This window comes from Lolium perenne, chromosome 7 (assembly GCF_019359855.2).
Source record: "Lolium perenne isolate Kyuss_39 chromosome 7, Kyuss_2.0, whole genome shotgun sequence".
In the NCBI taxonomy this organism is placed as follows: domain Eukaryota; kingdom Viridiplantae; phylum Streptophyta; class Magnoliopsida; order Poales; family Poaceae; genus Lolium; species Lolium perenne.
Window position 1 is genome coordinate 30965848 of NC_067250.2, and position 21063 is coordinate 30986910.

The 21063-nt window shown below is 45.0% G+C and overlaps 2 protein-coding genes, 1 long non-coding RNA gene and 2 pseudogenes across 9 annotated transcripts; 2 read left to right on the top strand and 3 right to left on the bottom strand.

The window, feature by feature from the left end:
• LOC139832980 (exocyst complex component EXO70B2-like) overlaps positions 1-3868 on the top strand; it is a 30536-nt pseudogene extending 26668 nt beyond the window's left edge.
• A 104-nt stretch (positions 3869-3972) lies between these two features.
• LOC127319104 (uncharacterized) lies at positions 3973-7526 on the bottom strand. 3 transcript variants are annotated; one of them, XM_051349307.2, is made up of 9 exons: positions 7205-7525; positions 6385-6465; positions 6268-6302; positions 6050-6158; positions 5582-5670; positions 5395-5503; positions 5159-5296; positions 4979-5052; positions 3973-4252 (listed from the first exon to the last, which is right to left on the bottom strand). In XM_051349307.2, exons 1-9 carry the CDS (start codon positions 7442-7444, stop codon positions 4207-4209), a joined length of 921 nt encoding a protein of 306 aa, XP_051205267.1. In that variant the 5' UTR covers positions 7445-7525; the 3' UTR covers positions 3973-4206. The 3 variants fall into 3 exon arrangements, with proteins under 3 accessions (XP_051205267.1, XP_051205266.1, XP_051205270.1); XM_051349306.2 differs by lacking the exon at positions 3973-4252 and adding an exon at positions 4726-4885 and having other exon boundaries at positions 7205-7526; XM_051349310.1 differs by lacking the exon at positions 3973-4252 and having other exon boundaries at positions 4777-5052; positions 7205-7524.
• A 4251-nt stretch (positions 7527-11777) lies between these two features.
• LOC127319105 (uncharacterized) lies at positions 11778-18793 on the bottom strand. Of its 5 annotated transcripts, none has more exons than XM_071823660.1 (9): positions 18357-18786; positions 17537-17617; positions 17416-17450; positions 17189-17297; positions 16722-16810; positions 16535-16643; positions 16299-16436; positions 16119-16192; positions 11778-11860 (listed from the first exon to the last, which is right to left on the bottom strand). In XM_071823660.1, the coding sequence occupies exons 1-9, from the start codon at positions 18594-18596 to the stop codon at positions 11851-11853; spliced, it is 885 nt and encodes a 294-aa protein (XP_071679761.1). In that variant the 5' UTR covers positions 18597-18786; the 3' UTR covers positions 11778-11850. The 5 variants fall into 5 exon arrangements, with proteins under 5 accessions (XP_071679761.1, XP_051205274.1, XP_071679760.1 ...); XM_051349314.2 differs by lacking the exon at positions 11778-11860 and adding an exon at positions 15100-15393 and having other exon boundaries at positions 18357-18787; XM_071823659.1 differs by lacking the exon at positions 11778-11860 and adding an exon at positions 15866-16025 and having other exon boundaries at positions 16538-16643; positions 18357-18793.
• On the top strand, positions 14194-14999 carry LOC127319108 (exocyst complex component EXO70B2-like; annotated as a pseudogene).
• Positions 18794-18965: 172 nt separating the features above from the next.
• On the bottom strand, positions 18966-19935 carry LOC139833382 (uncharacterized). The gene is made up of 2 exons (XR_011749042.1): positions 19861-19935; positions 18966-19739 (listed from the first exon to the last, which is right to left on the bottom strand). It is a non-coding gene; the product is annotated as an uncharacterized lncRNA (long non-coding RNA).
• Positions 19936-21063: the final 1128 nt, after the last annotated feature.

Consider the following 21063-nt stretch of genomic DNA (forward strand, 5'->3'; position numbering starts at 1 on the left):
TGTGCTTGCTTGATGTCTTGTGGATTGCTCCCCCATAATCCACTATAGGAGAGCTTCTTCTTCGGTGCATCTTCACATATCCATGAGCACATATGAATGGCAAGCTTCAAGCATGTGAGCTTTTCGAGTTGACTCATTTTGAACTTGCACCTCATTTCTTCGTATTGCAACCTTGAAGCCAACTAATCGTTCAAGCATTGGCTTATGGATAACTCCTACACATATAACTCAATGCAACCATTAGTCTATAGGGATTGTCATTAATTACCAAAACCACACATGGGGCTCTATGCACTTTCAGGTGGAGCCGTTGAGGTGCCCGACATGGTTGCCTCTGCCGTTCCGCGGGACCTGGGTAACCATATCCTTGGATCTGAAGCACCGATCGATGGCACCATTGAAGTCGCTGGCACCGCCCCCTACTACGACGATGTTGCAACCGCGATAGGCAATAACGAAGAACAAAAAGAAAATCACAGCGGGAGACATAAGATTTAACGTGGAAAATCCCTCCAACACAAACGGGAAGAAACCACGGGCGCCAGCCAGCAAAACTTTACTATATCGAAGAGTGTTTACAAACGTCGAAGGTTATCTTATGAAGCGATTCCCACACCCACCAGCGTTCCTGGCGACGTATTGGCTAACTTCAAACTCCACTCCACTCGTCCCAAGCCTACTCGGACTGGACGACGAGGTGCCTGCTCGCGCCTTCTCTAGGGTCGGGGCAAGGAGCTCGGTGCTTGGGACTGGCCAAACCTTCATCCTGGCGAGTTGCATAGTCTTTTCGCTGTGGATGTGGAGGACGCGGTGCCCGCCCTTGAAGCAGTCGGGTTCCCTGAACGCTGAGGGTGCCATCCTCCCTTGCTCGATGTTCCCTTCGGCATCTAGTTTCTCACTAATCTTCGGGAAGACTTTGAAGCCAAAACACGTTCCCGCTTCCCATCAAACGAATCTATAAAAACAAGAACAATAAATATTAACCAAGTAACAACATCATAAGTAAAACGGATTTAAAAGATCATCATAATTAAAAAAAAAAGACAATAAGAGTGAATATTGTCCAAAAAAGCAAAACAATATTGTATTATCTATGTGTTTGCATACAAAAGGCATTTTGATGTCAGGTGCACTTCAACTAGTTTTTAATTCTGACACTTTCCTAATCCGCAAAGTAACTTATATGTGTTTTATTGAGAAATATCACACTGATATTTTATTTACCAAAGTTGCATAAAAATTCCCGAGTAAAATCTTAGGCTTAGTTGTTTTGTAACTTTAGACCACACCGAGAGAAATGGAAATTAGCAAAAAGTGTAAATTATTCTAGAATCACTTAGCGTGTTTGTGATAGTTTTAACATGCATGAAAAGGAGGTGCAGACCACTTACAAATGATTGGACATTCCAAGCCCGAGTTGGTGTTTGAAAACTATGTCCAGGTGAAGGAAGGGCATGGCGGCACCGGCCCCAGGTGTCCTTACTTCACCTGAACATAGTTCTCAAACAACTCATGACATTTCGGAATGTTGAAATGGAGTAAGGAGCAACGATGTTGGGAAACGGAGATGTCAACCAATATTTGTGTATATTTTTTTCATAGGAAAAATACGGCCCTTCATAGATAGTTGATAATTATGAATATGTTCCAAGCTAAGATGTAAATATGTAATACCACATTAATTCAACCAAATGACATCCCATAAGTTGCTGCGGGAATGTGTAGGTCAGAAATCTAATGAATTACATAAACAAATGCTAAAAATAGAATATGCAAATAGGAGCCGCAAAGAGAATCTCTTGTTAAATACCTTGTCTTTTGCTAAAATGAATTCATAGTATCTAATTTTGGGACTACAATGCTATAACACGGTACCATATTACGCGTCGCACAAGCACCGCACTCATCATAACGCCAGGTAAGATTGCATCCACATGGTAGTGCCCTCCTATTCTCCGACGGCGGTCAAGCCTATTCGGCCGCACATGGAAAGACAGATAGTGCATGTGGATCTAGGTTCGGGTTTGGAGATTATGGAGGAGAATTTGTGGGAAGCGCCATTGAGGGAGGGAAGGAGGCATGGGTGGAAGGTGATCTAGATCTAGGATTGGTGGCGGCGGCTGAGAGGAAGACGAGAGACAGTGCTAGGGTTAGTTTATATAAGAAGAGAGTCGAGGGTGCTCTCATTTGGCAGGCCACACAGATAAGGTTTAGATGAAAGAAAGTGACGCGGCCTGCTATCTTTTGGTGGACCATACCAATTTATCTAAGGATTGGAGGAAAGATGTGGCATGGGATCTTCATCCGCTAATATGGGTTGATGGGCCTGAAGAAAATTACCATGGGTTCTTGTAGTGTGTTATAGTTGAAGAGTGACAAGGCAAAAAAAATATACTTCTGAAATATAACTACAAAATATCGAAGTAGATAAAATTTGTCGAATGTTTCAGCAATTTTGTCACCCCACGTCTCCCCAAAGCATCATGGCATCTGATGGCTAGGACACACATGCAGCAAACATGTTTTGCAAGCCTTTAAATAGGCGCACACATGCAGGCGTGACACCACTCATACCACAAATTCATCCACATGCTCCACTCTGGCCACTAACATGACGCTTCTAACACATGCGGCCGGCTAGGTGACATATGTTGCTAACTACCTGACCAATTCACTCGGTCTTCCATGAAAATCGCTCAACGGATCAGCTAGCTCAAAAGCTCTATACGTCCATTCTCACGGACACGACATACCTGCATCACACCTAGCACCCGCATCACACGGAGCTGGCATCTCGCCGTACGTGTTCGCAGTGGAACTTCACCTGTTCGACAATTACTACATGCAGAACTGAAAAACTAATGAAGCTACATGATTAAGATTAAACCTAACACGCCCCTGTCTCCGAGACCTTCCTGAGGACGTTCTCATTGACGCCCAGGGATGGAGAAAAGGGGGGCCCCCTATGCTCACGATTTCCTTTGAACACAAATCATGGCAGCTCCTTATTTGTGTGATTTTAGCTAGTTCTGTCTCCCTCATACTAAGATTGCCCCCCTTATACCTCACTCCTGGCTCCGTCCCTGATGCCCTGCCACCCTGTCTCAGTCGCGTCCGATGAAGCGCTCGCCGGCCTACTGGACACGTCCCGGTGCTGCGTGCTCGACCTCAGCGTTCATACGTGTGCCCCAGTACCCGTGGAGGATGCCGCAGGGCAGCGAGGTGCACCACTGTGTCAACTTCTTGATGGGCAACCGGCCGGGTCTCCCTCTACTTCATCCTCGCTGGTGGATGTGACGGCAACGAGGAGAGAACAACGCCACTCCCACCTGACGAGGCCGTGCTCGAGGAGAAGTCCGGTGTGCTGGCATCCCTGGGCTGAGCTAGATCTACCTGCTCAACAACACGAGCGCCTTGGTGCGCCGCGCCGTCCGCTCCGACCTCAGCATGTTCCTGCCACCCGGCTGGGTCCTCGCCCGCGAGGAGCGCATGGATGGCTACCTCAAAGGTTACCTTCAGGTTTCATGGGCGCTTGTCGTCTCACTCCTTTCCGAGCCTTGAGCGTTCTCCGGCGAAGGAACCCGCAGAGCCCATTTTACTCGGCGTTGGGGAACGTGTGCAGCATGCAGAGAGGTAGGTGCCCAGCCCGGCGCTCTGGCCCGTCCTCCGGAGCACCGTGTCGGAGAGTGTTGTGCCGGCCTACCGCCGATATGTGGACGACCACCCGGAGGTTGAGATACCCGCAGGACGCAGCGCAGAGGAGCTGGAGCACCAGTTGCTAGAGTTGTTGGAAGGATAGAAGACAAAATCTGCCTTGCGCTGCTTTCTCTGTAACTAAACTTTTGAACCTGAAATACTCCTGGCACATATTCATTTGTTACCGGATTCAGATTTTTTCATGTATATGTTATACAACTATGTAACTATTCTATTTCGCAGCAAAGATACTAGTGAAGGATAGAAGATGAAAGCTTGCGTTGCACGGCTTGTTGTAACTATTCTGAACCGACACCAGCTTTGTGGCATATATCCATTTGGGACTGATTCAAAAAAAAAAATCATGTACTATACAAGTAATCAGTTTAGCTGCAAAAATACTGGTGAATCAGTGCTGACACGCAAAATCCTAAATCCCAAAGACCATAGAAACACCCAGTCTATCTAGGGATGGAAACGGGTCAGATGCAGGTTGGATAGTGGAAAGACCTAGATCCTGGGAGCAGACGTTAGCTGATCGAATGTTTTCTCAAATCTGCACGGATACGAATATAAAGAATAATAGACTCGTCTCTTACAATGAGTGAACTATTGAACAATACAAAGATAAATATACTGATAAAATACATAATAGTTTCAAGTTCAATCACACAAAAAAATTAACCTCTTTGCTAGTTATTTTAGGTTGGGTGATTGGTATATCAGACTAGCATATCTAAATTGGCGAACATAATTTTATTCGGATACAGATATATCCATTTCCATATCTACATTTGGTTCAAAATTCAAATAAAACATTCGTATTTGTATATGGAAAAAAAATCTAGATATTTACCACAACCATTTCCATTTTTGTTCTTGATTCAGATATTTCCATATCCATTTTTTATTTTTCGAATACAAATGTTGAATAATCCGGATTATCAACTACCAGTTTCCACCCCTAAGTGATCATGTTGACATTTGAGAGAGAGAAACTAATACAGTATCGACAAATGGCGAAGACTATTTACTAATCTAATAGTTGTGATATAATTAATAATCCAAACAGTTAATTCATAATATTTAACAGCGGCCAATGCATATTATGGACGAAAATATTATATGTCTTCCAGAGGATGGGAGCACCAAAAATGGCAGAAGCCTTCTTTTGACAATGCAAAACATACTGAAACAAATAAATGAATACTGAGCGACCAATGCTGAAAACAGAATTGTTGTGTTTGCATTGTTGACTAGAGAGTGAAATGAGGGCATTTACATGGCTCCCCTTCCCTGCTGGTGTACTAAAGATCTTTGAACAACCTCGCCTTCTAAGTTTATCAACAGGGATTCCTGATAAGTTCACAAAATAAAATAAAAAAGTTGCATGCAATGTTAGTGTTTCAAACTGATATTCAGAGAAAGAGGAGCAAGTGGAAGAATATAACCATAAACCCACCATCTCTAGAGGGCTGACTCTGTGCAAGAAGAAACCATCTAAATTATTGTGATCACCAGGGCTGGGGTTTTGAATATACAACATTGAATTCTCTTCATGAAACTCTCCACAAGAACCACTTGTGCTAACATATGCATTCTGCACATGGAAGTAGCCAAGAAAAACCAATATGATGTCGAGTTTTCATGAAGAAACGGAATAGGAATTACAGCCTCTCCCAAAAAAGAAGGAATTACCACTGCATATGTTTGAAAAATATTCCGAAGTGGCTCGTAGAATTTTACTGTTTTTGTGGTGTGCACCTCATTGCAGTCAACTAACGCATCATATCCAACAACTATTTTCCTGGCTTAAAAATAATATTAGGAATTGCAATCTTAATACCAACATGTGTTCATACATGTTCATATGTAATCTTTATACCAGTTACTGCTGCTCAGTGCTAGTGTTTGTTCCAACCATGTAATTTGCTCCCTGCTAGAATTGCTCACTTTTCCATGATGTAGAAGTTCCTTTAACCAAATGACAAGATTAATCAGAAATAATGCAAAAAGTCAGTATATTTCACAATATCCAACAAAGACTCGATGTAAAAGAATCATATGCAAAATTAAATTGCGACCATATCACACTAAAAAATGTTCATTTTACAGATTCCTGAACTTGAATGAAGACAAGGAGGAAAAAATTGAAGGAGTTGTTGGCTTCTTGTTCAATGTGCCGCTAAAATAATCAGTGCAAAGGGGGCTAACCATTCAGCCATTAAGGAAGTACTAATAGATGTCCTCGACTCAATGATGGAATTGTTTTAAATCATTGATGATATGCTGTTTGTCAGATAGGCTGCCTGCCAGGATAAATTCAGAACTGTTCTCCAATAAAAGGTAATACCTGAAGAGGCCCTGTGTCAACACCAATAATTTCCAGAATTTGATCATATGGCATCTTCACCTTCTTCAAGAAATTATCTACTATCTGCCCATGTGATGTGGTGGAATACCTGAAGTAGAGGCATGTCGTATAATTTACACGCATCGGAGAGAAAACCGTATGAGTTGTACTACGCCATGTAAATCCAGTGAGTGATGAGATAGGAACAACTAGCATACCAGGGGATATTCAGAGCTTGGAAGTACAGGGAACCCTGAACGACAAAAAAAAACACAACTTAGGGTTTTATTCAGTTTGGAAAATGACATTATTATTAGCACAATTAGAGTACTTACGTTTTGCCAAAGCCGGTCGTCGCCCAATTGAGCAACATCCAACACTAACTTGACGCCATAAACCTTTGCAATGCTTTCCATCTTCATACAAATGTAGTTTCATTAGGAAAAATAAAGCTCATATTATGAATCTGCTACTTATTTTTCAAGACTGGAAAAAAAGGTGATGCTAACCAACAGCATATCATAGGACACTCCAACCATATAAAAAAAAGAATGGTGTCACTTCGTTTGAGATCAAGCACAGAATGCCCAGAAAGGGCCAATTGAAAACCAGACTAATTTGCCGTTTATTTATCGTGAAAACTACACTGGAGCATTGACTAATCCGCAGTCACGGTCACGAGCAAGGTTATTAGCTATAAGAGGGCACATGTGCCTCACTGGGACGGACATGTGGCACGTTCTGTCCATCACAGGTAAGTCCAATCGTCTACCATTTGTATACTAGTCTTAGATCTGCAAATGCGTAGACAATCACATGATTGAGCAGAATCAGGATGAATAAACTGACGGATAATTTATTAATCTCCGTTAGTGCGAACTGCATCCAGGCAAAATTACCAAAACCTAGCAGTTTTCCATGACAGACAAGGCGAGAAGCATAGATTTATGAAGTTTTCGCGAATCCACGGCGCCGCGCCGGGAAGCAACGGGAGCGAACCACCAAGCGAAGAACAGTAACTAGTGGCTGGGGTCAAGATCAACCAACCAATCCGGCGGGCCCTGACTGAGTGATCCCGTAAGAACGCGACGCGGAAACGACGCGGTGGAAGAGATCGAATGCGGAGAATTGTACGGAGATCGGAGACGCACGCACCTGCCTCAGGAGGCGAGCCTGGTCGGCGGGTGGCCGCGCGCCACCCGCGACGGTGATGAAGGATACGCCGCCGCCGGCGGGCCCGCCGCTGCCCAGCGCGTCCCCGCCCCGCGGCCGGAGCTGCGGCTCCCCGAGGCTGAAGGCCGCGTAGAGCGCGAGGCAGAGCGCGGCCTGCACGGCCACCGTGCGACGCCACGGCGGTCGCCGACCCTGCAGCTCGGCGGATGCTTCCAATTCCATGGCGGGAGCCACCGGTCTCGCTCGTGGCGGCCTCGTTAATGCTCGCCTGTTGCGACCCAGTGGTGGGCGAAGACTACCGTTAAGATCACGCGCACGTCCTTCTATCCTCACAGGTCAAGAAAATCATTTCATCGGGTTTTTTTTTACCTGTTCCTGAGATCGTTGGGAACAAAGAAATTTGCGGATGCAAGGATCAGAAAGGAAATTTGATAAGTGTCAGAAAGGTTCAAGGGACAGCTTTTCGAGTTGACTCATTTTGAACTTGCACCTCATTTCTTCGTATTGCAACCTTGAAGCCAACTAATCGTTCAAGCATTGGCTTATGGATAACTCCTACACATATAACTCAATGCAACCATTAGTCTATAGGGATTGTCATTAATTACCAAAACCACACATGGGGGCTCTATGCACTTTCAGGTGGAGCCGTTGAGGTGCCCGACATGGTTGCCTCTGCCGTTCCGCGGGACCTGGGTAACCATATCCTTGGATCTGAAGCACCGATCGATGGCACCATTGAAGTCGCTGGCACCGCCCCCTACTACGACGATGTTGCAACCGCGATAGGCAATAACGAAGAACAAAAAGAAAATCACAGCGGGAGACATAAGATTTAACGTGGAAAATCCCTCCAACACAAACGGGAAGAAACCACGGGCGCCAGCCAGCAAAACTTTACTATATCGAAGAGTGTTTACAAACGTCGAAGGTTATCTTATGAAGCGATTCCCACACCCACCAGCGTTCCTGGCGACGTATTGGCTAACTTCAAACTCCACTCCACTCGTCCCAAGCCTACTCGGACTGGACGACGAGGTGCCTGCTCGCGCCTTCTCTAGGGTCGGGGCAAGGAGCTCGGTGCTTGGGACTGGCCAAACCTTCATCCTGGCGAGTTGCATAGTCTTTTCGCTGTGGATGTGGAGGACGCGGTGCCCGCCCTTGAAGCAGTCGGGTTCCCTGAACGCTGAGGGTGCCATCCTCCCTTGCTCGATGTTCCCTTCGGCATCTAGTTTCTCACTAATCTTCGGGAAGACTTTGAAGCCAAAACACGTTCCCGCTTCCCATCAAACGAATCTATAAAAACAAGAACAATAAATATTAACCAAGTAACAACATCATAAGTAAAACGGATTTAAAAGATCATCATAATTTAAAAAAAAGACAATAAGAGTGAATATTGTCCAAAAAAGCAAAACAATATTGTATTATCTATGTGTTTGCATACAAAAGGCATTTTGATGTCAGGTGCACTTCAACTAGTTTTTAATTCTGACACTTTCCTAATCCGCAAAGTAACTTATATGTGTTTTATTGAGAAATATCACACTGATATTTTATTTACCAAAGTTGCATAAAAATTCCCGAGTAAAATCTTAGGCTTAGTTGTTTTGTAACTTTAGACCACACCGAGAGAAATGGAAATTAGCAAAAAGTGTAAATTAATCTAGAATCACTTAGCGTGTTTGTGATAGTTTTAACATGCATGAAAAGGAGGTGCAGACCACTTACAAATGATTGGACATTCCAAGCCCGAGTTGGTGTTTGAAAACTATGTCCAGGTGAAGGAAGGGCATGGCGGCACCGGCCCCAGGTGTCCTTACTTCACCTGAACATAGTTCTCAAACAACTCATGACATTTCGGAATGTTGAAATGGAGTAAGGAGCAACGATGTTGGGAAACGGAGATGTCAACCAATATTTGTGTATATTTTTTTCATAGGAAAAATACGGCCCTTCATAGATAGTTGATAATTATGAATATGTTCCAAGCTAAGATGTAAATATGTAATACCACAATAATTCAACCAAATGACATCCCATAAGTTGCTGCAGGAATGTGTAGGTCAGAAATCTAATGAATTACATAAACAAATGCTAAAAATAGAATATGCAAATAGGAGCCGCAAAGAGAATCGCTTGTTAAATACCTTGTCTTTTGCTAAAATGAATTCCTAGTATCTAATTTTGGGACTACAATGCTATAACACGGTACCATATTACGCGTCGCACAAGCACCGCACTCATCATAACGCCAGGTAAGATTGCATCCACATGGTAGTGCCCTCCTATTCTCCGACGGCGGTCAAGCCTATTCGGCCGCACATGGAAAGACAGATAGTGCATGTGGATCTAGGTTCGGGTTTGGAGATTATGGAGGAGAATTTGTGGGAAGCGTCATTGAGGGAGGGAAGGAGGCATGGGTGGAAGGTGATCTAGATCTAGGATTGGTGGCGGCGGCTGAGAGGAAGACGAGAGACAGTGCTAGGGTTAGTTTATATAAGAAGAGAGTCGAGGGTGCTCTCATTTGGCAGGCCACACAGATAAGGTTTAGATGAAAGAAAGTGACGCGGCCTGCTATCTTTTGGTGGACCATACCAATTTATCTAAGGATTGGAGGAAAGATGTGGCATGGGATCTTCATCCGCTAATATGGGTTGATGGGCCTGAAGAAAATTACCATGGGTTCTTGTAGTGTGTTATAGTTGAAGAGTGACAAGGCAAAAAAATATATACTTCTGAAATATAACTACAAAATATCGAAGTAGATAAAATTTGTCGAATGTTTCAGCAATTTTGTCACCCCACGTCTCCCCAAAGCATCATGGCATCTGATGGCTAGGACACACATGCAGCAAACATGTTTTGCAAGCCTTTAAATAGGCGCACACATGCAGGCGTGACACCACTCATACCACAAATTCATCCACATGCTCCACTCTGGCCACTAACATGACGCTTCTAACACATGCGGCCGGCTAGGTGACATATGTTGCTAACTACCTGACCAATTCACTCGGTCTTCCATGAAAATCGCTCAACGGATCAGCTAGCTCAAAAGCTCTATACGTCGCTTCTCACGGACACGACATACCTGCATCACACCTAGCACCCGCATCACACGGAGCTGGCATCTCGCCGTACGTGTTCGCAGTGGAACTTCACCTGTTCGACAATTACTACATGAAGAACTGAAAAACTAATGAAGCTACATGATTAAGATTAAACCTAACACGCCCCTGTCTCGGAGACCTTCCTGAGGACGTTCTCATTGACGCCCAGGGATGGAGAAAAGGGGGGACGAGGGGGGCGTAGCCCCCTATGCTCACGATTTCCTTTGAACACAAATCATGGCAGCTCCTTATTTGTGTGATTTTAGCTAGTTCTGTCTCCCTCATACTAAGATTGCCCCCCTTATACCTCACTCCTGGCTCCGTCCCTGATGCCCTGCCACCCTGTCTCAGTCGCGTCCGACGAAGCGCTTGCCGGCCTACTGGACACGTCCCGGTGCTGCGTGCTCGACCTCAGCGTTCATACGTGTGCCCCAGTACCCGTGGAGGATGCCGCAGGGCAGCGAGGTGCACCACTGTGTCAACTTCTTGATGGGCAACCGGCCGGGTCTCCCTCTACTTCATCCTCGCTGGTGGATGTGACGGCAACGAGGAGAGAACAACGCCACTCCCACCTGACGAGGCCGTGCTCGAGGAGAAGTCCGGTGTGCTAGCATCCCTGGGCTGAGCTAGATCTACCAGCTCAACAACACGAGCGCCTTGGTGCGCCGCGCCGTCCGCTCCGACCTCAGCATGTTCCTGCGACCCAGCTGGGTCCTCGCCCGCGAGGAGCGCATGGATGGCTACCTCAAAGGTTACCTTCAGGTTTCATGGGCGCTTGTCGTCTCACTCCTTTCCGAGCCTTGAGCGTTCGCCGGCGAAGGAACCCGCAGAGCCCATTTTACTCGGCGTTGGGGAACGTGTGCAGCATGCAGAGAGGTAGGTGCCCAGCCCGACATGGTTGCCTCTGCCGTTCCGCGGGACCTGGGTAACCATATCCTTGGATCTGAAGCACCGATCGATGGCACCATTGAAGTCGCTGGCACCGCCCCCTACTACGACGATGTTGCAACCGCGATAGGCAATAACGAAGAACAAAAAGAAAATCACAGCGGGAGACATAAGATTTAACGTGGAAAATCCCTCCAACACAAACGGGAAGAAACCACGGGCGCCAGCCAGCAAAACTTTACTATATCGAAGAGTGTTTACAAACGTCGAAGGTTGTCTTATGAAGCGATTCCCACACCCACCAGCGTTCCTGGCGACGTATTGGCTAACTTCAAACTCCACTCCACTCGTCCCAAGCCTACTCGGACTGGACGACGAGGTGCCTGCTCGCGCCTTCTCTAGGGTCGGGGCAAGGAGCTCGGTGCTTGGGACTGGCCAAACCTTCATCCTGGCGAGTTGCATAGTCTTTTCGCTGTGGATGTGGAGGACGCGGTGCCCGCCCTTGAAGCAGTTGGGTTCCCTGAACGCTGAGGGTGCCATCCTCCCTTGCTCGATGTTCCCTTCGGCATCTAGTTTCTCACTAATCTTCGGGAAGACTTTGAAGCCAAAACACGTTCCCGCTTCCCATCAAACGAATCTATAAAAACAAGAACAATAAATATTAACCAAGTAACAACATCATAAGTAAAACGGATTTAAAAGATCATCATAATTTAAAAAAAAGACAATAAGAGTGAATATTGTCCAAAAAAGCAAAACAATATTGTATTATCTATGTGTTTGCATACAAAAGGCATTTTGATGTCAGGTGCACTTCAACTAGTTTTTAATTCTGACACTTTCCTAATCCGCAAAGTAACTTATATGTGTTTTATTGAGAAATATCACACTGATATTTTATTTACCAAAGTTGCATAAAAATTCCCGAGTAAAATCTTAGGCTTAGTTGTTTTGTAACTTTAGACCACACCGAGAGAAATGGAAATTAGCAAAAAGTGTAAATTAATCTAGAATCACTTAGCGTGTTTGTGATAGTTTTAACATGCATGAAAAGGAGGTGCAGACCACTTACAAATGATTGGACATTCCAAGCCCGAGTTGGTGTTTGAAAACTATGTCCAGGTGAAGGAAGGGCATGGCGGCACCGGCCCCAGGTGTCCTTACTTCACCTGAACATAGTTCTCAAACAACTCATGACATTTCGGAATGTTGAAATGGAGTAAGGAGCAACGATGTTGGGAAACGGAGATGTCAACCAATATTTGTGTATATTTTTTTCATAGGAAAAATACGGCCCTTCATAGATAGTTGATAATTATGAATATGTTCCAAGCTAAGATGTAAATATGTAATACCACATTAATTCAACCAAATGACATCCCATAAGTTGCTGCGGGAATGTGTAGGTTAGAAATCTAATGAATTACATAAACAAATGCTAAAAATAGAATATGCAAATAGGAGCCGCAAAGAGAATCTCTTGTTAAATACCTTGTCTTTTGCTAAAATGAATTCCTAGTATCTAATTTTGGGACTACAATGCTATAACACGGTACCATATTACGCGTCGCACAAGCACCGCACTCATCATAACGCCAGGTAAGATTGCATCCACATGGTAGTGCCCTCCTATTCTCCGACGGCGGTCAAGCCTATTCGGCCGCACATGGAAAGACAGATAGTGCATGTGGATCTAGGTTCGGGTTTGGAGATTATGGAGGAGAATTTGTGGGAAGCGCCATTGAGGGAGGGAAGGAGGCATGGGTGGAAGGTGATCTAGATCTAGGATTGGTGGCGGCGGCTGAGAGGAAGACGAGAGACAGTGCTAGGGTTAGTTTATATAAGAAGAGAGTCGAGGGTGCTCTCATTTGGCAGGCCACACAGATAAGGTTTAGATGAAAGAAAGTGACGCGGCCTGCTATCTTTTGGTGGACCATACCAATTTATCTAAGGATTGGAGGAAAGATGTGGCATGGGATCTTCATCCGCTAATATGGGTTGATGGGCCTGAAGAAAATTACCATGGGTTCTTGTAGTGTGTTATAGTTGAAGAGTGACAAGGCAAAAAAATATATACTTGTGAAATATAACTACAAAATATCGGAGTAGATAAGATTTGTCGAATGTTTCAGCAATTTTGTCACTCCACGACTCCCCAAAGCATCATGTCATCTGATGGCTAGCACACACAGGCAGCAAACATGTTTTGCAAGCCTTTAAATAGGCGCGCACACGCAGCCGTGACACCACTCACACCACAAATTCATCCACAGGCTCCACTCTGGCCACTAACACATGACGGTTCTAACACATGCGGCACACTCACAAGGCTAGGTGACATATGTTGCTAACTACATGACCAATTCACTCGGTCTTCGGCAATTTGGACAAAAATAATCTAATGTTGAAACAAATTTCAAAAGTAAACCTTCCGCGAAATAAATTCACGGATCTAACCCTTTTGTGTCACGCTGGTCTTCATGGCGTGGCACCTCATTGTGTGGCGCCGTTGGCTGGGGCGTGGCACAATGGTGTGCCACGCCTTGGGTTGGGCGTGGCAATAAAACAAATGCAGCGCCATGGTCTACGGTGTGACATCCCATTGTGTGGTGCCGTAGGCTGTGGCGTCACACAATGGGGTGCCACGCCCTAGCCTACGGCGTGACACGGAGGGGTTAGATTCGTGAATTTGTTTCGCTGATAGTTCATTTTTCAAAATCCTTTTAACTTTAGGTTAGTTTTGTGCAAATTGCCTCGGTCTTCCATGAAAATCGCTCAACGGATCAGCTAGCTCGAAAGCTCTATACGCCGCTTCTCACGGACACGACATACCTGCATCACACCTAGCACCCGCATCACACGGAGCTAGCATCTCGCCGTAGGTGTTCGCAGTGGAACTTCACCACAATTACTACATGCAGAACTGAAAAACTAATGAAGCTACATGGTTAAGATTAAACCTAACACGCCCCTGTCTTGGAAACCTTCCCGAGGACGTTCTCATTGACGCCCTGCCACCCTGTCTCAGTCGCGTCCGACACAGCGCTCGCCGGCCTGCTGGACACGTCCCGGTGCTGCGTGCTCGACCTCAACGTGTTCATACGTGTGCCCCAGTACCCATGGAGGATGCCGCAGGGCCGCGAGGTGCACCCATGTGTCAACTTCTTGATGGGCAACCGCGTCTCCCTCTACTTCGTCCTCGATGGTGGCCGTGACGGCAACGAGGAGAGAACAACGCCACTCCCACCTGACGAGGCCGTGCTCGAGGAGAAGTCCGGTGTGCTGGCATCCCTGGGCTGAGCTAGATCTACCTGCTCAACAACACGAGCGCCTTGGTGCGCCGCGCCGTCCGCTCCGACCTCAGCATGTTCCTGCCACCCGGCTGGGTCCTCGCCCGCGAGGAGCGCATGGATGGCTACCTCAAAGGTTACCTTCAGGTTTCATGGGCGCTTGTCGTCTCACTCCTTTCCGAGCCTTGAGCGTTCTCCGGCGAAGGAACCCGCAGAGCCCATTTTACTCGGCGTTGGGGAACGTGTGCAGCATGCAGAGAGGTAGGTGCCCAGCCCGGCGCTCTGGCCCGTCCTCCGGAGCACCGTGTCGGAGAGTGTTGTGCCGGCCTACCGCCGATATGTGGACGACCACCCGGAGGTTGAGATACCCGCAGGATGCAGCGCAGAGGAGCTGGAGCACCAGTTGCTAGAGTTGTTCGAAGGATAGAAGACAAAATCTGCCTTGCGCTGCTTTCTCTGTAACTAAACTTTTGAACCTGAAATACTCCTGGCACATATTCATTTGTTACCGGATTCAGATTTTTTCATGTATATGTTATACAACTATGTAACTATTCTATTTCGCAGCAAAGATACTAGTGAAGGATAAAAGATGAAAGCTTGCGTTGCACGGCTTGTTGTAACTATTCTGAACCGACACCAGCTTTGTGGCATATATCCATTTGGGACTGATTCAAAAAAAAAAATCATGTACTATACAAGTAATCAGTTTAGCTGCAAAAATACTGGTGAATCAGTGCTGACACGCAAAATCCTAAATCCCAAAGACCATAGAAACACCCAGTCTATCTAGGGATGGAAACGGGTCAGATGCAGGTTGGATAGTGGAAAGACCTAGATCCTGGGAGCAGACGTTAGCTGATCGAATGTTTTCTCAAATCTGCACGGATACGAATATAAAGAATAATAGACTCGTCTCTTACAATGAGTGAACTATTGAACAATACAAAGATAAATATACTGATAAAGTACATAATAGTTTCAAGTTCAATCACAAAAAAAAATTAACCTCTTTGCTAGTTATTTTAGGTTGGGTGATTGGTATATCAGACTAGCATATCTAAATTGGCAAACATAATTTTATTCGGATACAGATATATCCATTTCCATATCCACATTTGGTTCAAAACTCAAATAAAACATTCGTATTTGTATATGCAAAACAAATCCAGATATTTACCACAACCATTTCCATTTTTGTCTGGATTCAAATATTTCCATATCCATTTTTTATTTTTCGAATACAAATGTTGAATAATCCGGATTATCAACTACCAGTTTCCACCCCTAAGTGATCATGTTGACATTTGAGAGAGAGAAACTAATACAGTATCGACAAATGGCGAAGACTATTTACTAATCTAATAGTTGTGATATAATTAATAATCCAAACAGTTAATTCATAATATTTAACAGCGGCCAATGCATATTATGGACGAAAATATTATATGTCTTCCAGAGGATGGGAGCACCAAAAATGGCAGAAGCCTTCTTTTGACAATGCAAAACATACTGAAACAAACAAATGAATACTGAGCGACCAATGCTGAAAACAGAATTGTTGTGTTTGCATTGTTGACTAGAGAGTGAAATGAGGGCATTTACATGGCTCCCCTTCCCTGCTGGTGTACTAAAGATCTTTGAACAACCTCGCCTTCTAAGTTTATCAACAGGGATTCCTGATAAGTTCACAAAATAAAATAAAAAAGTTGCATGCAATGTTAGTGTTTCAAACTGATATTCAGAGAAAGAGGAGCAAGTGGAAGAATATAACCATAAACCCACCATCTCTAGAGGGCTGACTCTGTGCAAGAAGAAACCATCTAAATTATTGTGATCACCAGGGCTGGGGTTTTGAATATACAACATTGAATTCTCTTCATGAAACTCTCCACAGGAACCACTTGTGCTAACATATGCATTCTGCACATGGAAGTAGCCAAGAATAACCAATATGATGTTGAGTTTTCATGAAGAAACGGAATAGGAATTACAGCCTCTCCCAAAAAAGAAGGAATTACCACTGCATATGTTTGAAAAATATTCCGAAGTGGCTCGTAGAATTTTACTGTTTTTGTGGTGCGCACCTCATTGCAGTCAACTAACGCATCATATCCAACAACTATTTTCCTGGCTTAAAAATAATATTAGGAATTGCAATCTTAATACCAACATGTGTGCATACATGTTCATATGGAATCTTCATACCAGTTACTGCTGCTCAGTGCTAGTGTTTGTTCCAACCATGTAATTTGTTCCCTGCTAGAATTGCTCACTTTTCCATGATGTAGAAGTTCCTTTAACCAAATGACAAGATCAATCAAAAATAATGCAAAAAGTCAGTATATTCCACAATATCCAGCAAAGACTCCATGTAAAACAATCATATGCAAAATTAAATTGCGACCATATTGCACTAAAAAATGTTCATTTTACAGATCCCTGAACTTGAATGAAGACAAGGAGGAAAAAAATGAAGGAGTTGTTGGCTTCTTGTTCAACGTGCCGCTGAAATAATCAGTGCAAAGGGGGCTAACCTCAGCCATTCAGAAAGTATTAATAGATGTCCTCAAGCAATGATGGAATTATTTTAATCATTATTGATGATGTGCTGTTTGTCAGATAGGCTGCCTGCCAGGATAAATTCAGAACTGTTCACCAATAAAAGGTAATACCTGAAGAGGCCCTGTGTCAACACCAATAATTTCCAGAATTTGATCATATGGCATCTTCACTTTCTTCAAGAAGTTATCTACTATCTGCCCATGTGATGTGGTGGAATACCTGAAGTAGAGGCAGTTTTACATGTCGTATAATTTACACGCATCGGAGAGCAAAACCATACAAGTTATACTACGCCGTGCAAATCCAGTGAGTGATGAGACAGGAACAACTAGCATACCAGGGGATATTCAGAGCTTGGAAGTACAGGGAACCCTGAACGACAAAAAAAAACACAACTTAGGGTTTTATTCAGTTTGGAAATTAAACGATATTATTATTAGCACAATTAGAGTACTTACGTTTTGCCAAAGCGTGTCCTCGCCAAATCGAGCAACATCCAACACGAACTTGACTCCATAAACCTTTGCTATGCTTTCCATCTTCATAAAAAATGTAGTTTCATTAGGAAAAAGTGAAGCTCATATTATGAATCTGCTACAAATTTTTCAAGACTGGAAAAAAAAAGTGATACTCAACCAACAGCATAGCATTAGACATTCCTAGGACACGCCAACCATATTACATAAAAAAAAGAACGGTGTCACACTGTCACTTCGTTTGAGATCAAGAACACAATGCCGAGAAAGGGTCAATTTAAAATCAGACTAGCTCGTCGATTAGTTATGTGTGAACACTGAACACATATTGACTAATTCACAGTCACTGTCACGAGCAAGGTTAATAGCCATAAGAGGGCACATGTGTGCCTGACTGGGACGAACATGTGGCACGTTCTGTCATCCCAAGTAAGTCCAATGCAGCCAATAGACTACCATTTGTATACTAGTCTTAGATCTGCAAATGCGTAGATCACATGATTGGGCAGAATCAGGATGATTAAACTGACGGATCATTTATTATTCTCCGTTAGTGCGAACTGCATCCAGGTAAAATTACCAAAACCTAGCAGTTTTCCATGATAGACAGAGCGAGAAGCCTAGATTTATGAAGTTTTCGCGAATCCATGGCGCGATGCAAGGGGGCCGAAGCCATCCAAGTTTTCCCAACAACACGGGAGCAAACCACCAAGCGAAGGGATCAAGATCAACCAACCAAGCGACGCGGAAACAAACGCGGTGGAAGAGATCGAACGCGGAGATTGTACGGAGACGCACGCACCTGCCTCAGGAGGCGAGCCTGGTCAGCGGGCGGCCGCGCGCCACCCGCGACGGTGATGAAGGATACGCCGCCCCCGGCGCGCCCGCCGCTGCCCAGCGCGTCCCCGCCCCGCGACCGGAGCTGCGGCTCCCCGAGGCGGAAGGCCGCGTAGAGCGCGAGGCAGAGCGCGGCCTGCACGGCCACCGTGCGACGCCACGGCGGTCGCCGAACCTGGAGCTCGGCGGATGCTTCCAATTCCATGGCGGGAGTCACCGTCGCGGCCTCGTTAATGCTCGCCTGTTGCGTCCCAGTGGTGGGCGCAGACTACCGTTAAGATCACGCGCACGTCCTTTTATCCTCCCAGATTAAGAAAATCATTTCATCGTGGTTTTTTTTTTCTGAGATCGTCTTTTTTAACCTGCTCCTGAGATCGTTGGGGACGAAGGAATTTGCGGATGCAAGTAGTATGATTGGCTCGACAAGGGACAGCTGTGGAGACTCGACATGAATGCTGGACCAATCGAGGTTGGTTGATTTGGCTCCTTTCACGTCTTTCTGCTATCGCTTCCCCATCTCGGCTTCCAGCGAGATTCCCATAGTGTTTACATTTTATTTTTAGCAGAAAGCAACAACACAAAACTGACATGTCATCATTTGCTAAATAACAAATCCCACCATTTACATGTAGCTTTGCATTTGCATTAATCTCAAATGTGAAGAAAATGTACTGTATCGATTTTTTGCCACAATCCTATAATCTGAACATCATGAATAAAGTTTGTCATCTTTGCATTCCGCTCCTCCTTCTCGCATCGGTAATTCCTTTTCATCCACAGAGGGCATGTTTGATTGTTCATCACCAAACAGATATCTATTGCCCATCCACCACCGTCACACTCTGACCTCCGGTGTGAAGGAACAGTAAAACAATAAGCGGCGACCTTGCAAATATAATACAAGCCTAAATGACAGGAGCTAAGGAAAATTTGATAACTTAGAGATCGGTCTGGAGGTCATTAGACCTAGGTGCCTAGCTTAAGAGTTACAACAGTGTAAACTAGAGACTGTTGTTTAGCAACTAAAACAAAGGGGGTTCTCATATCGATTTCATCCCAAACATCAACCTTCCACTTCCATTTTGTCCTCCGGCTTGACAGTCGAAGGCAGGTCGCCATTCACTGCCTCCGTGACAGCATCTCCTGGAGGTGTGGCTTCTTTGACACTGGCATCAACCACTTCCTCTTTGGAGGTGGTGCCGTTCTCTTGGACTCTCAAGATCCTATCAACACCCTCACAAACTTTTTCAAGCTGATGGAGGCTGTTGACTAGACTTGAAGAAGCTGCTTTGTCACCACAAAACGAATTGAGTGCACGTGCACCGCTGTCTTCAAGCACACCACACATCTGCAAAGACAAAAGACAGCGGTCAGCAAAGGAAATTGCACCTGAGAAGGCAAAAATAAAAAGGGGGGAACTTAGCAACATGTTAGGTCATTTGCTCATGAAATCTTGGTTCGTTTGGTACCTTGTTGTAAAGATGGGGAAACAGTGCCTGATCAGCTGTGCCATCAGAAGCCACTTCTTTGGCAGCTGGAAAGAGGGACACGATTAATGAATAAGCAACAGCATAACTCACGGAATATATCAAACAAATAAATGTAAATTTGCAACGAGTAACCTTTATATTGGATCTTTCGTGATTAAAAGAAGTGCCTTGTAATACAGCCTAAAATTAAGTACAACAACAATATAACTGTAAGACAAACTAGACATGGGAACATCCCCACCTGAAAGAGGTGAGGAAACTCAAGGAGTTACCACATATCAAGTGACAACTACAAGGATAAGGATTAAGAGCACCAAACATGCGCAGTTTGGAATTAAACATGCTCCCAGCAAGCATAATTCAACAAGATATGTGCCAGAATTATTGAAGGTTGCTGTTTTTGGACATTGAAGTGGTTTCTGGACACAACTGCGACTATATGTACTACATTGTATAAACCGTACGCTATTATGAAAATAGATTTCAGTATAGTATTTATGGAGACATCAGATATTGGTAGGTAAAGTTCTAAATTTGGCTGCACAAATCCCAAGATAATACCTTTGAGACTGGAGGGAGTGGCACGTCGGTGGGCTCGGGCTCGTCGTCCAGGCGCACCTTGGCGTGCTCCTTGTTGAGGAACACTTGGTCGCCGACTCGCTCAGGCTCGTAGTTGATGGGATAGAGCTGCGCCATGAGGAGCGCAGCCGGTGGCGCAGCTGGCTCGTTGTCGTCGCCATCCTTGGCTAGGTGGGCTTCTTCTCGCTTCTTCTTGCGATAGTCCCGGGCTTAGTGCCCGAGCTTTCCACGATGGCGGCACTTGTGCCTCCATGCCCTTCCTTCACCTGAATATAGTTCTCAAACACCAATTCCCTCTTCTCCGTGGGTATCCTACACCAGTATCAACAACCATGAAGTAAACTCAACCGAGTTGGGATCATTCTAAAGTGGCATGCGAGTATTTTGCGTGGCTTCCTCCTCCCTTGCATGACACTTAAGAATGATCCCAACTTAGTTAAATTTTATTTTAAGGTGGCCGATACAGGTGTTGGGATCCCAAAGGAGAAGAGGTAGTAGGTGTTTGAGAACCTCAAGGGGGTGCTTATCATGGCGAGTCCTAGGGATGGGGAGGTTGGCTCATGCCCGGAGCACAACATGGCCTTGATCATGAAGTTGATGGCG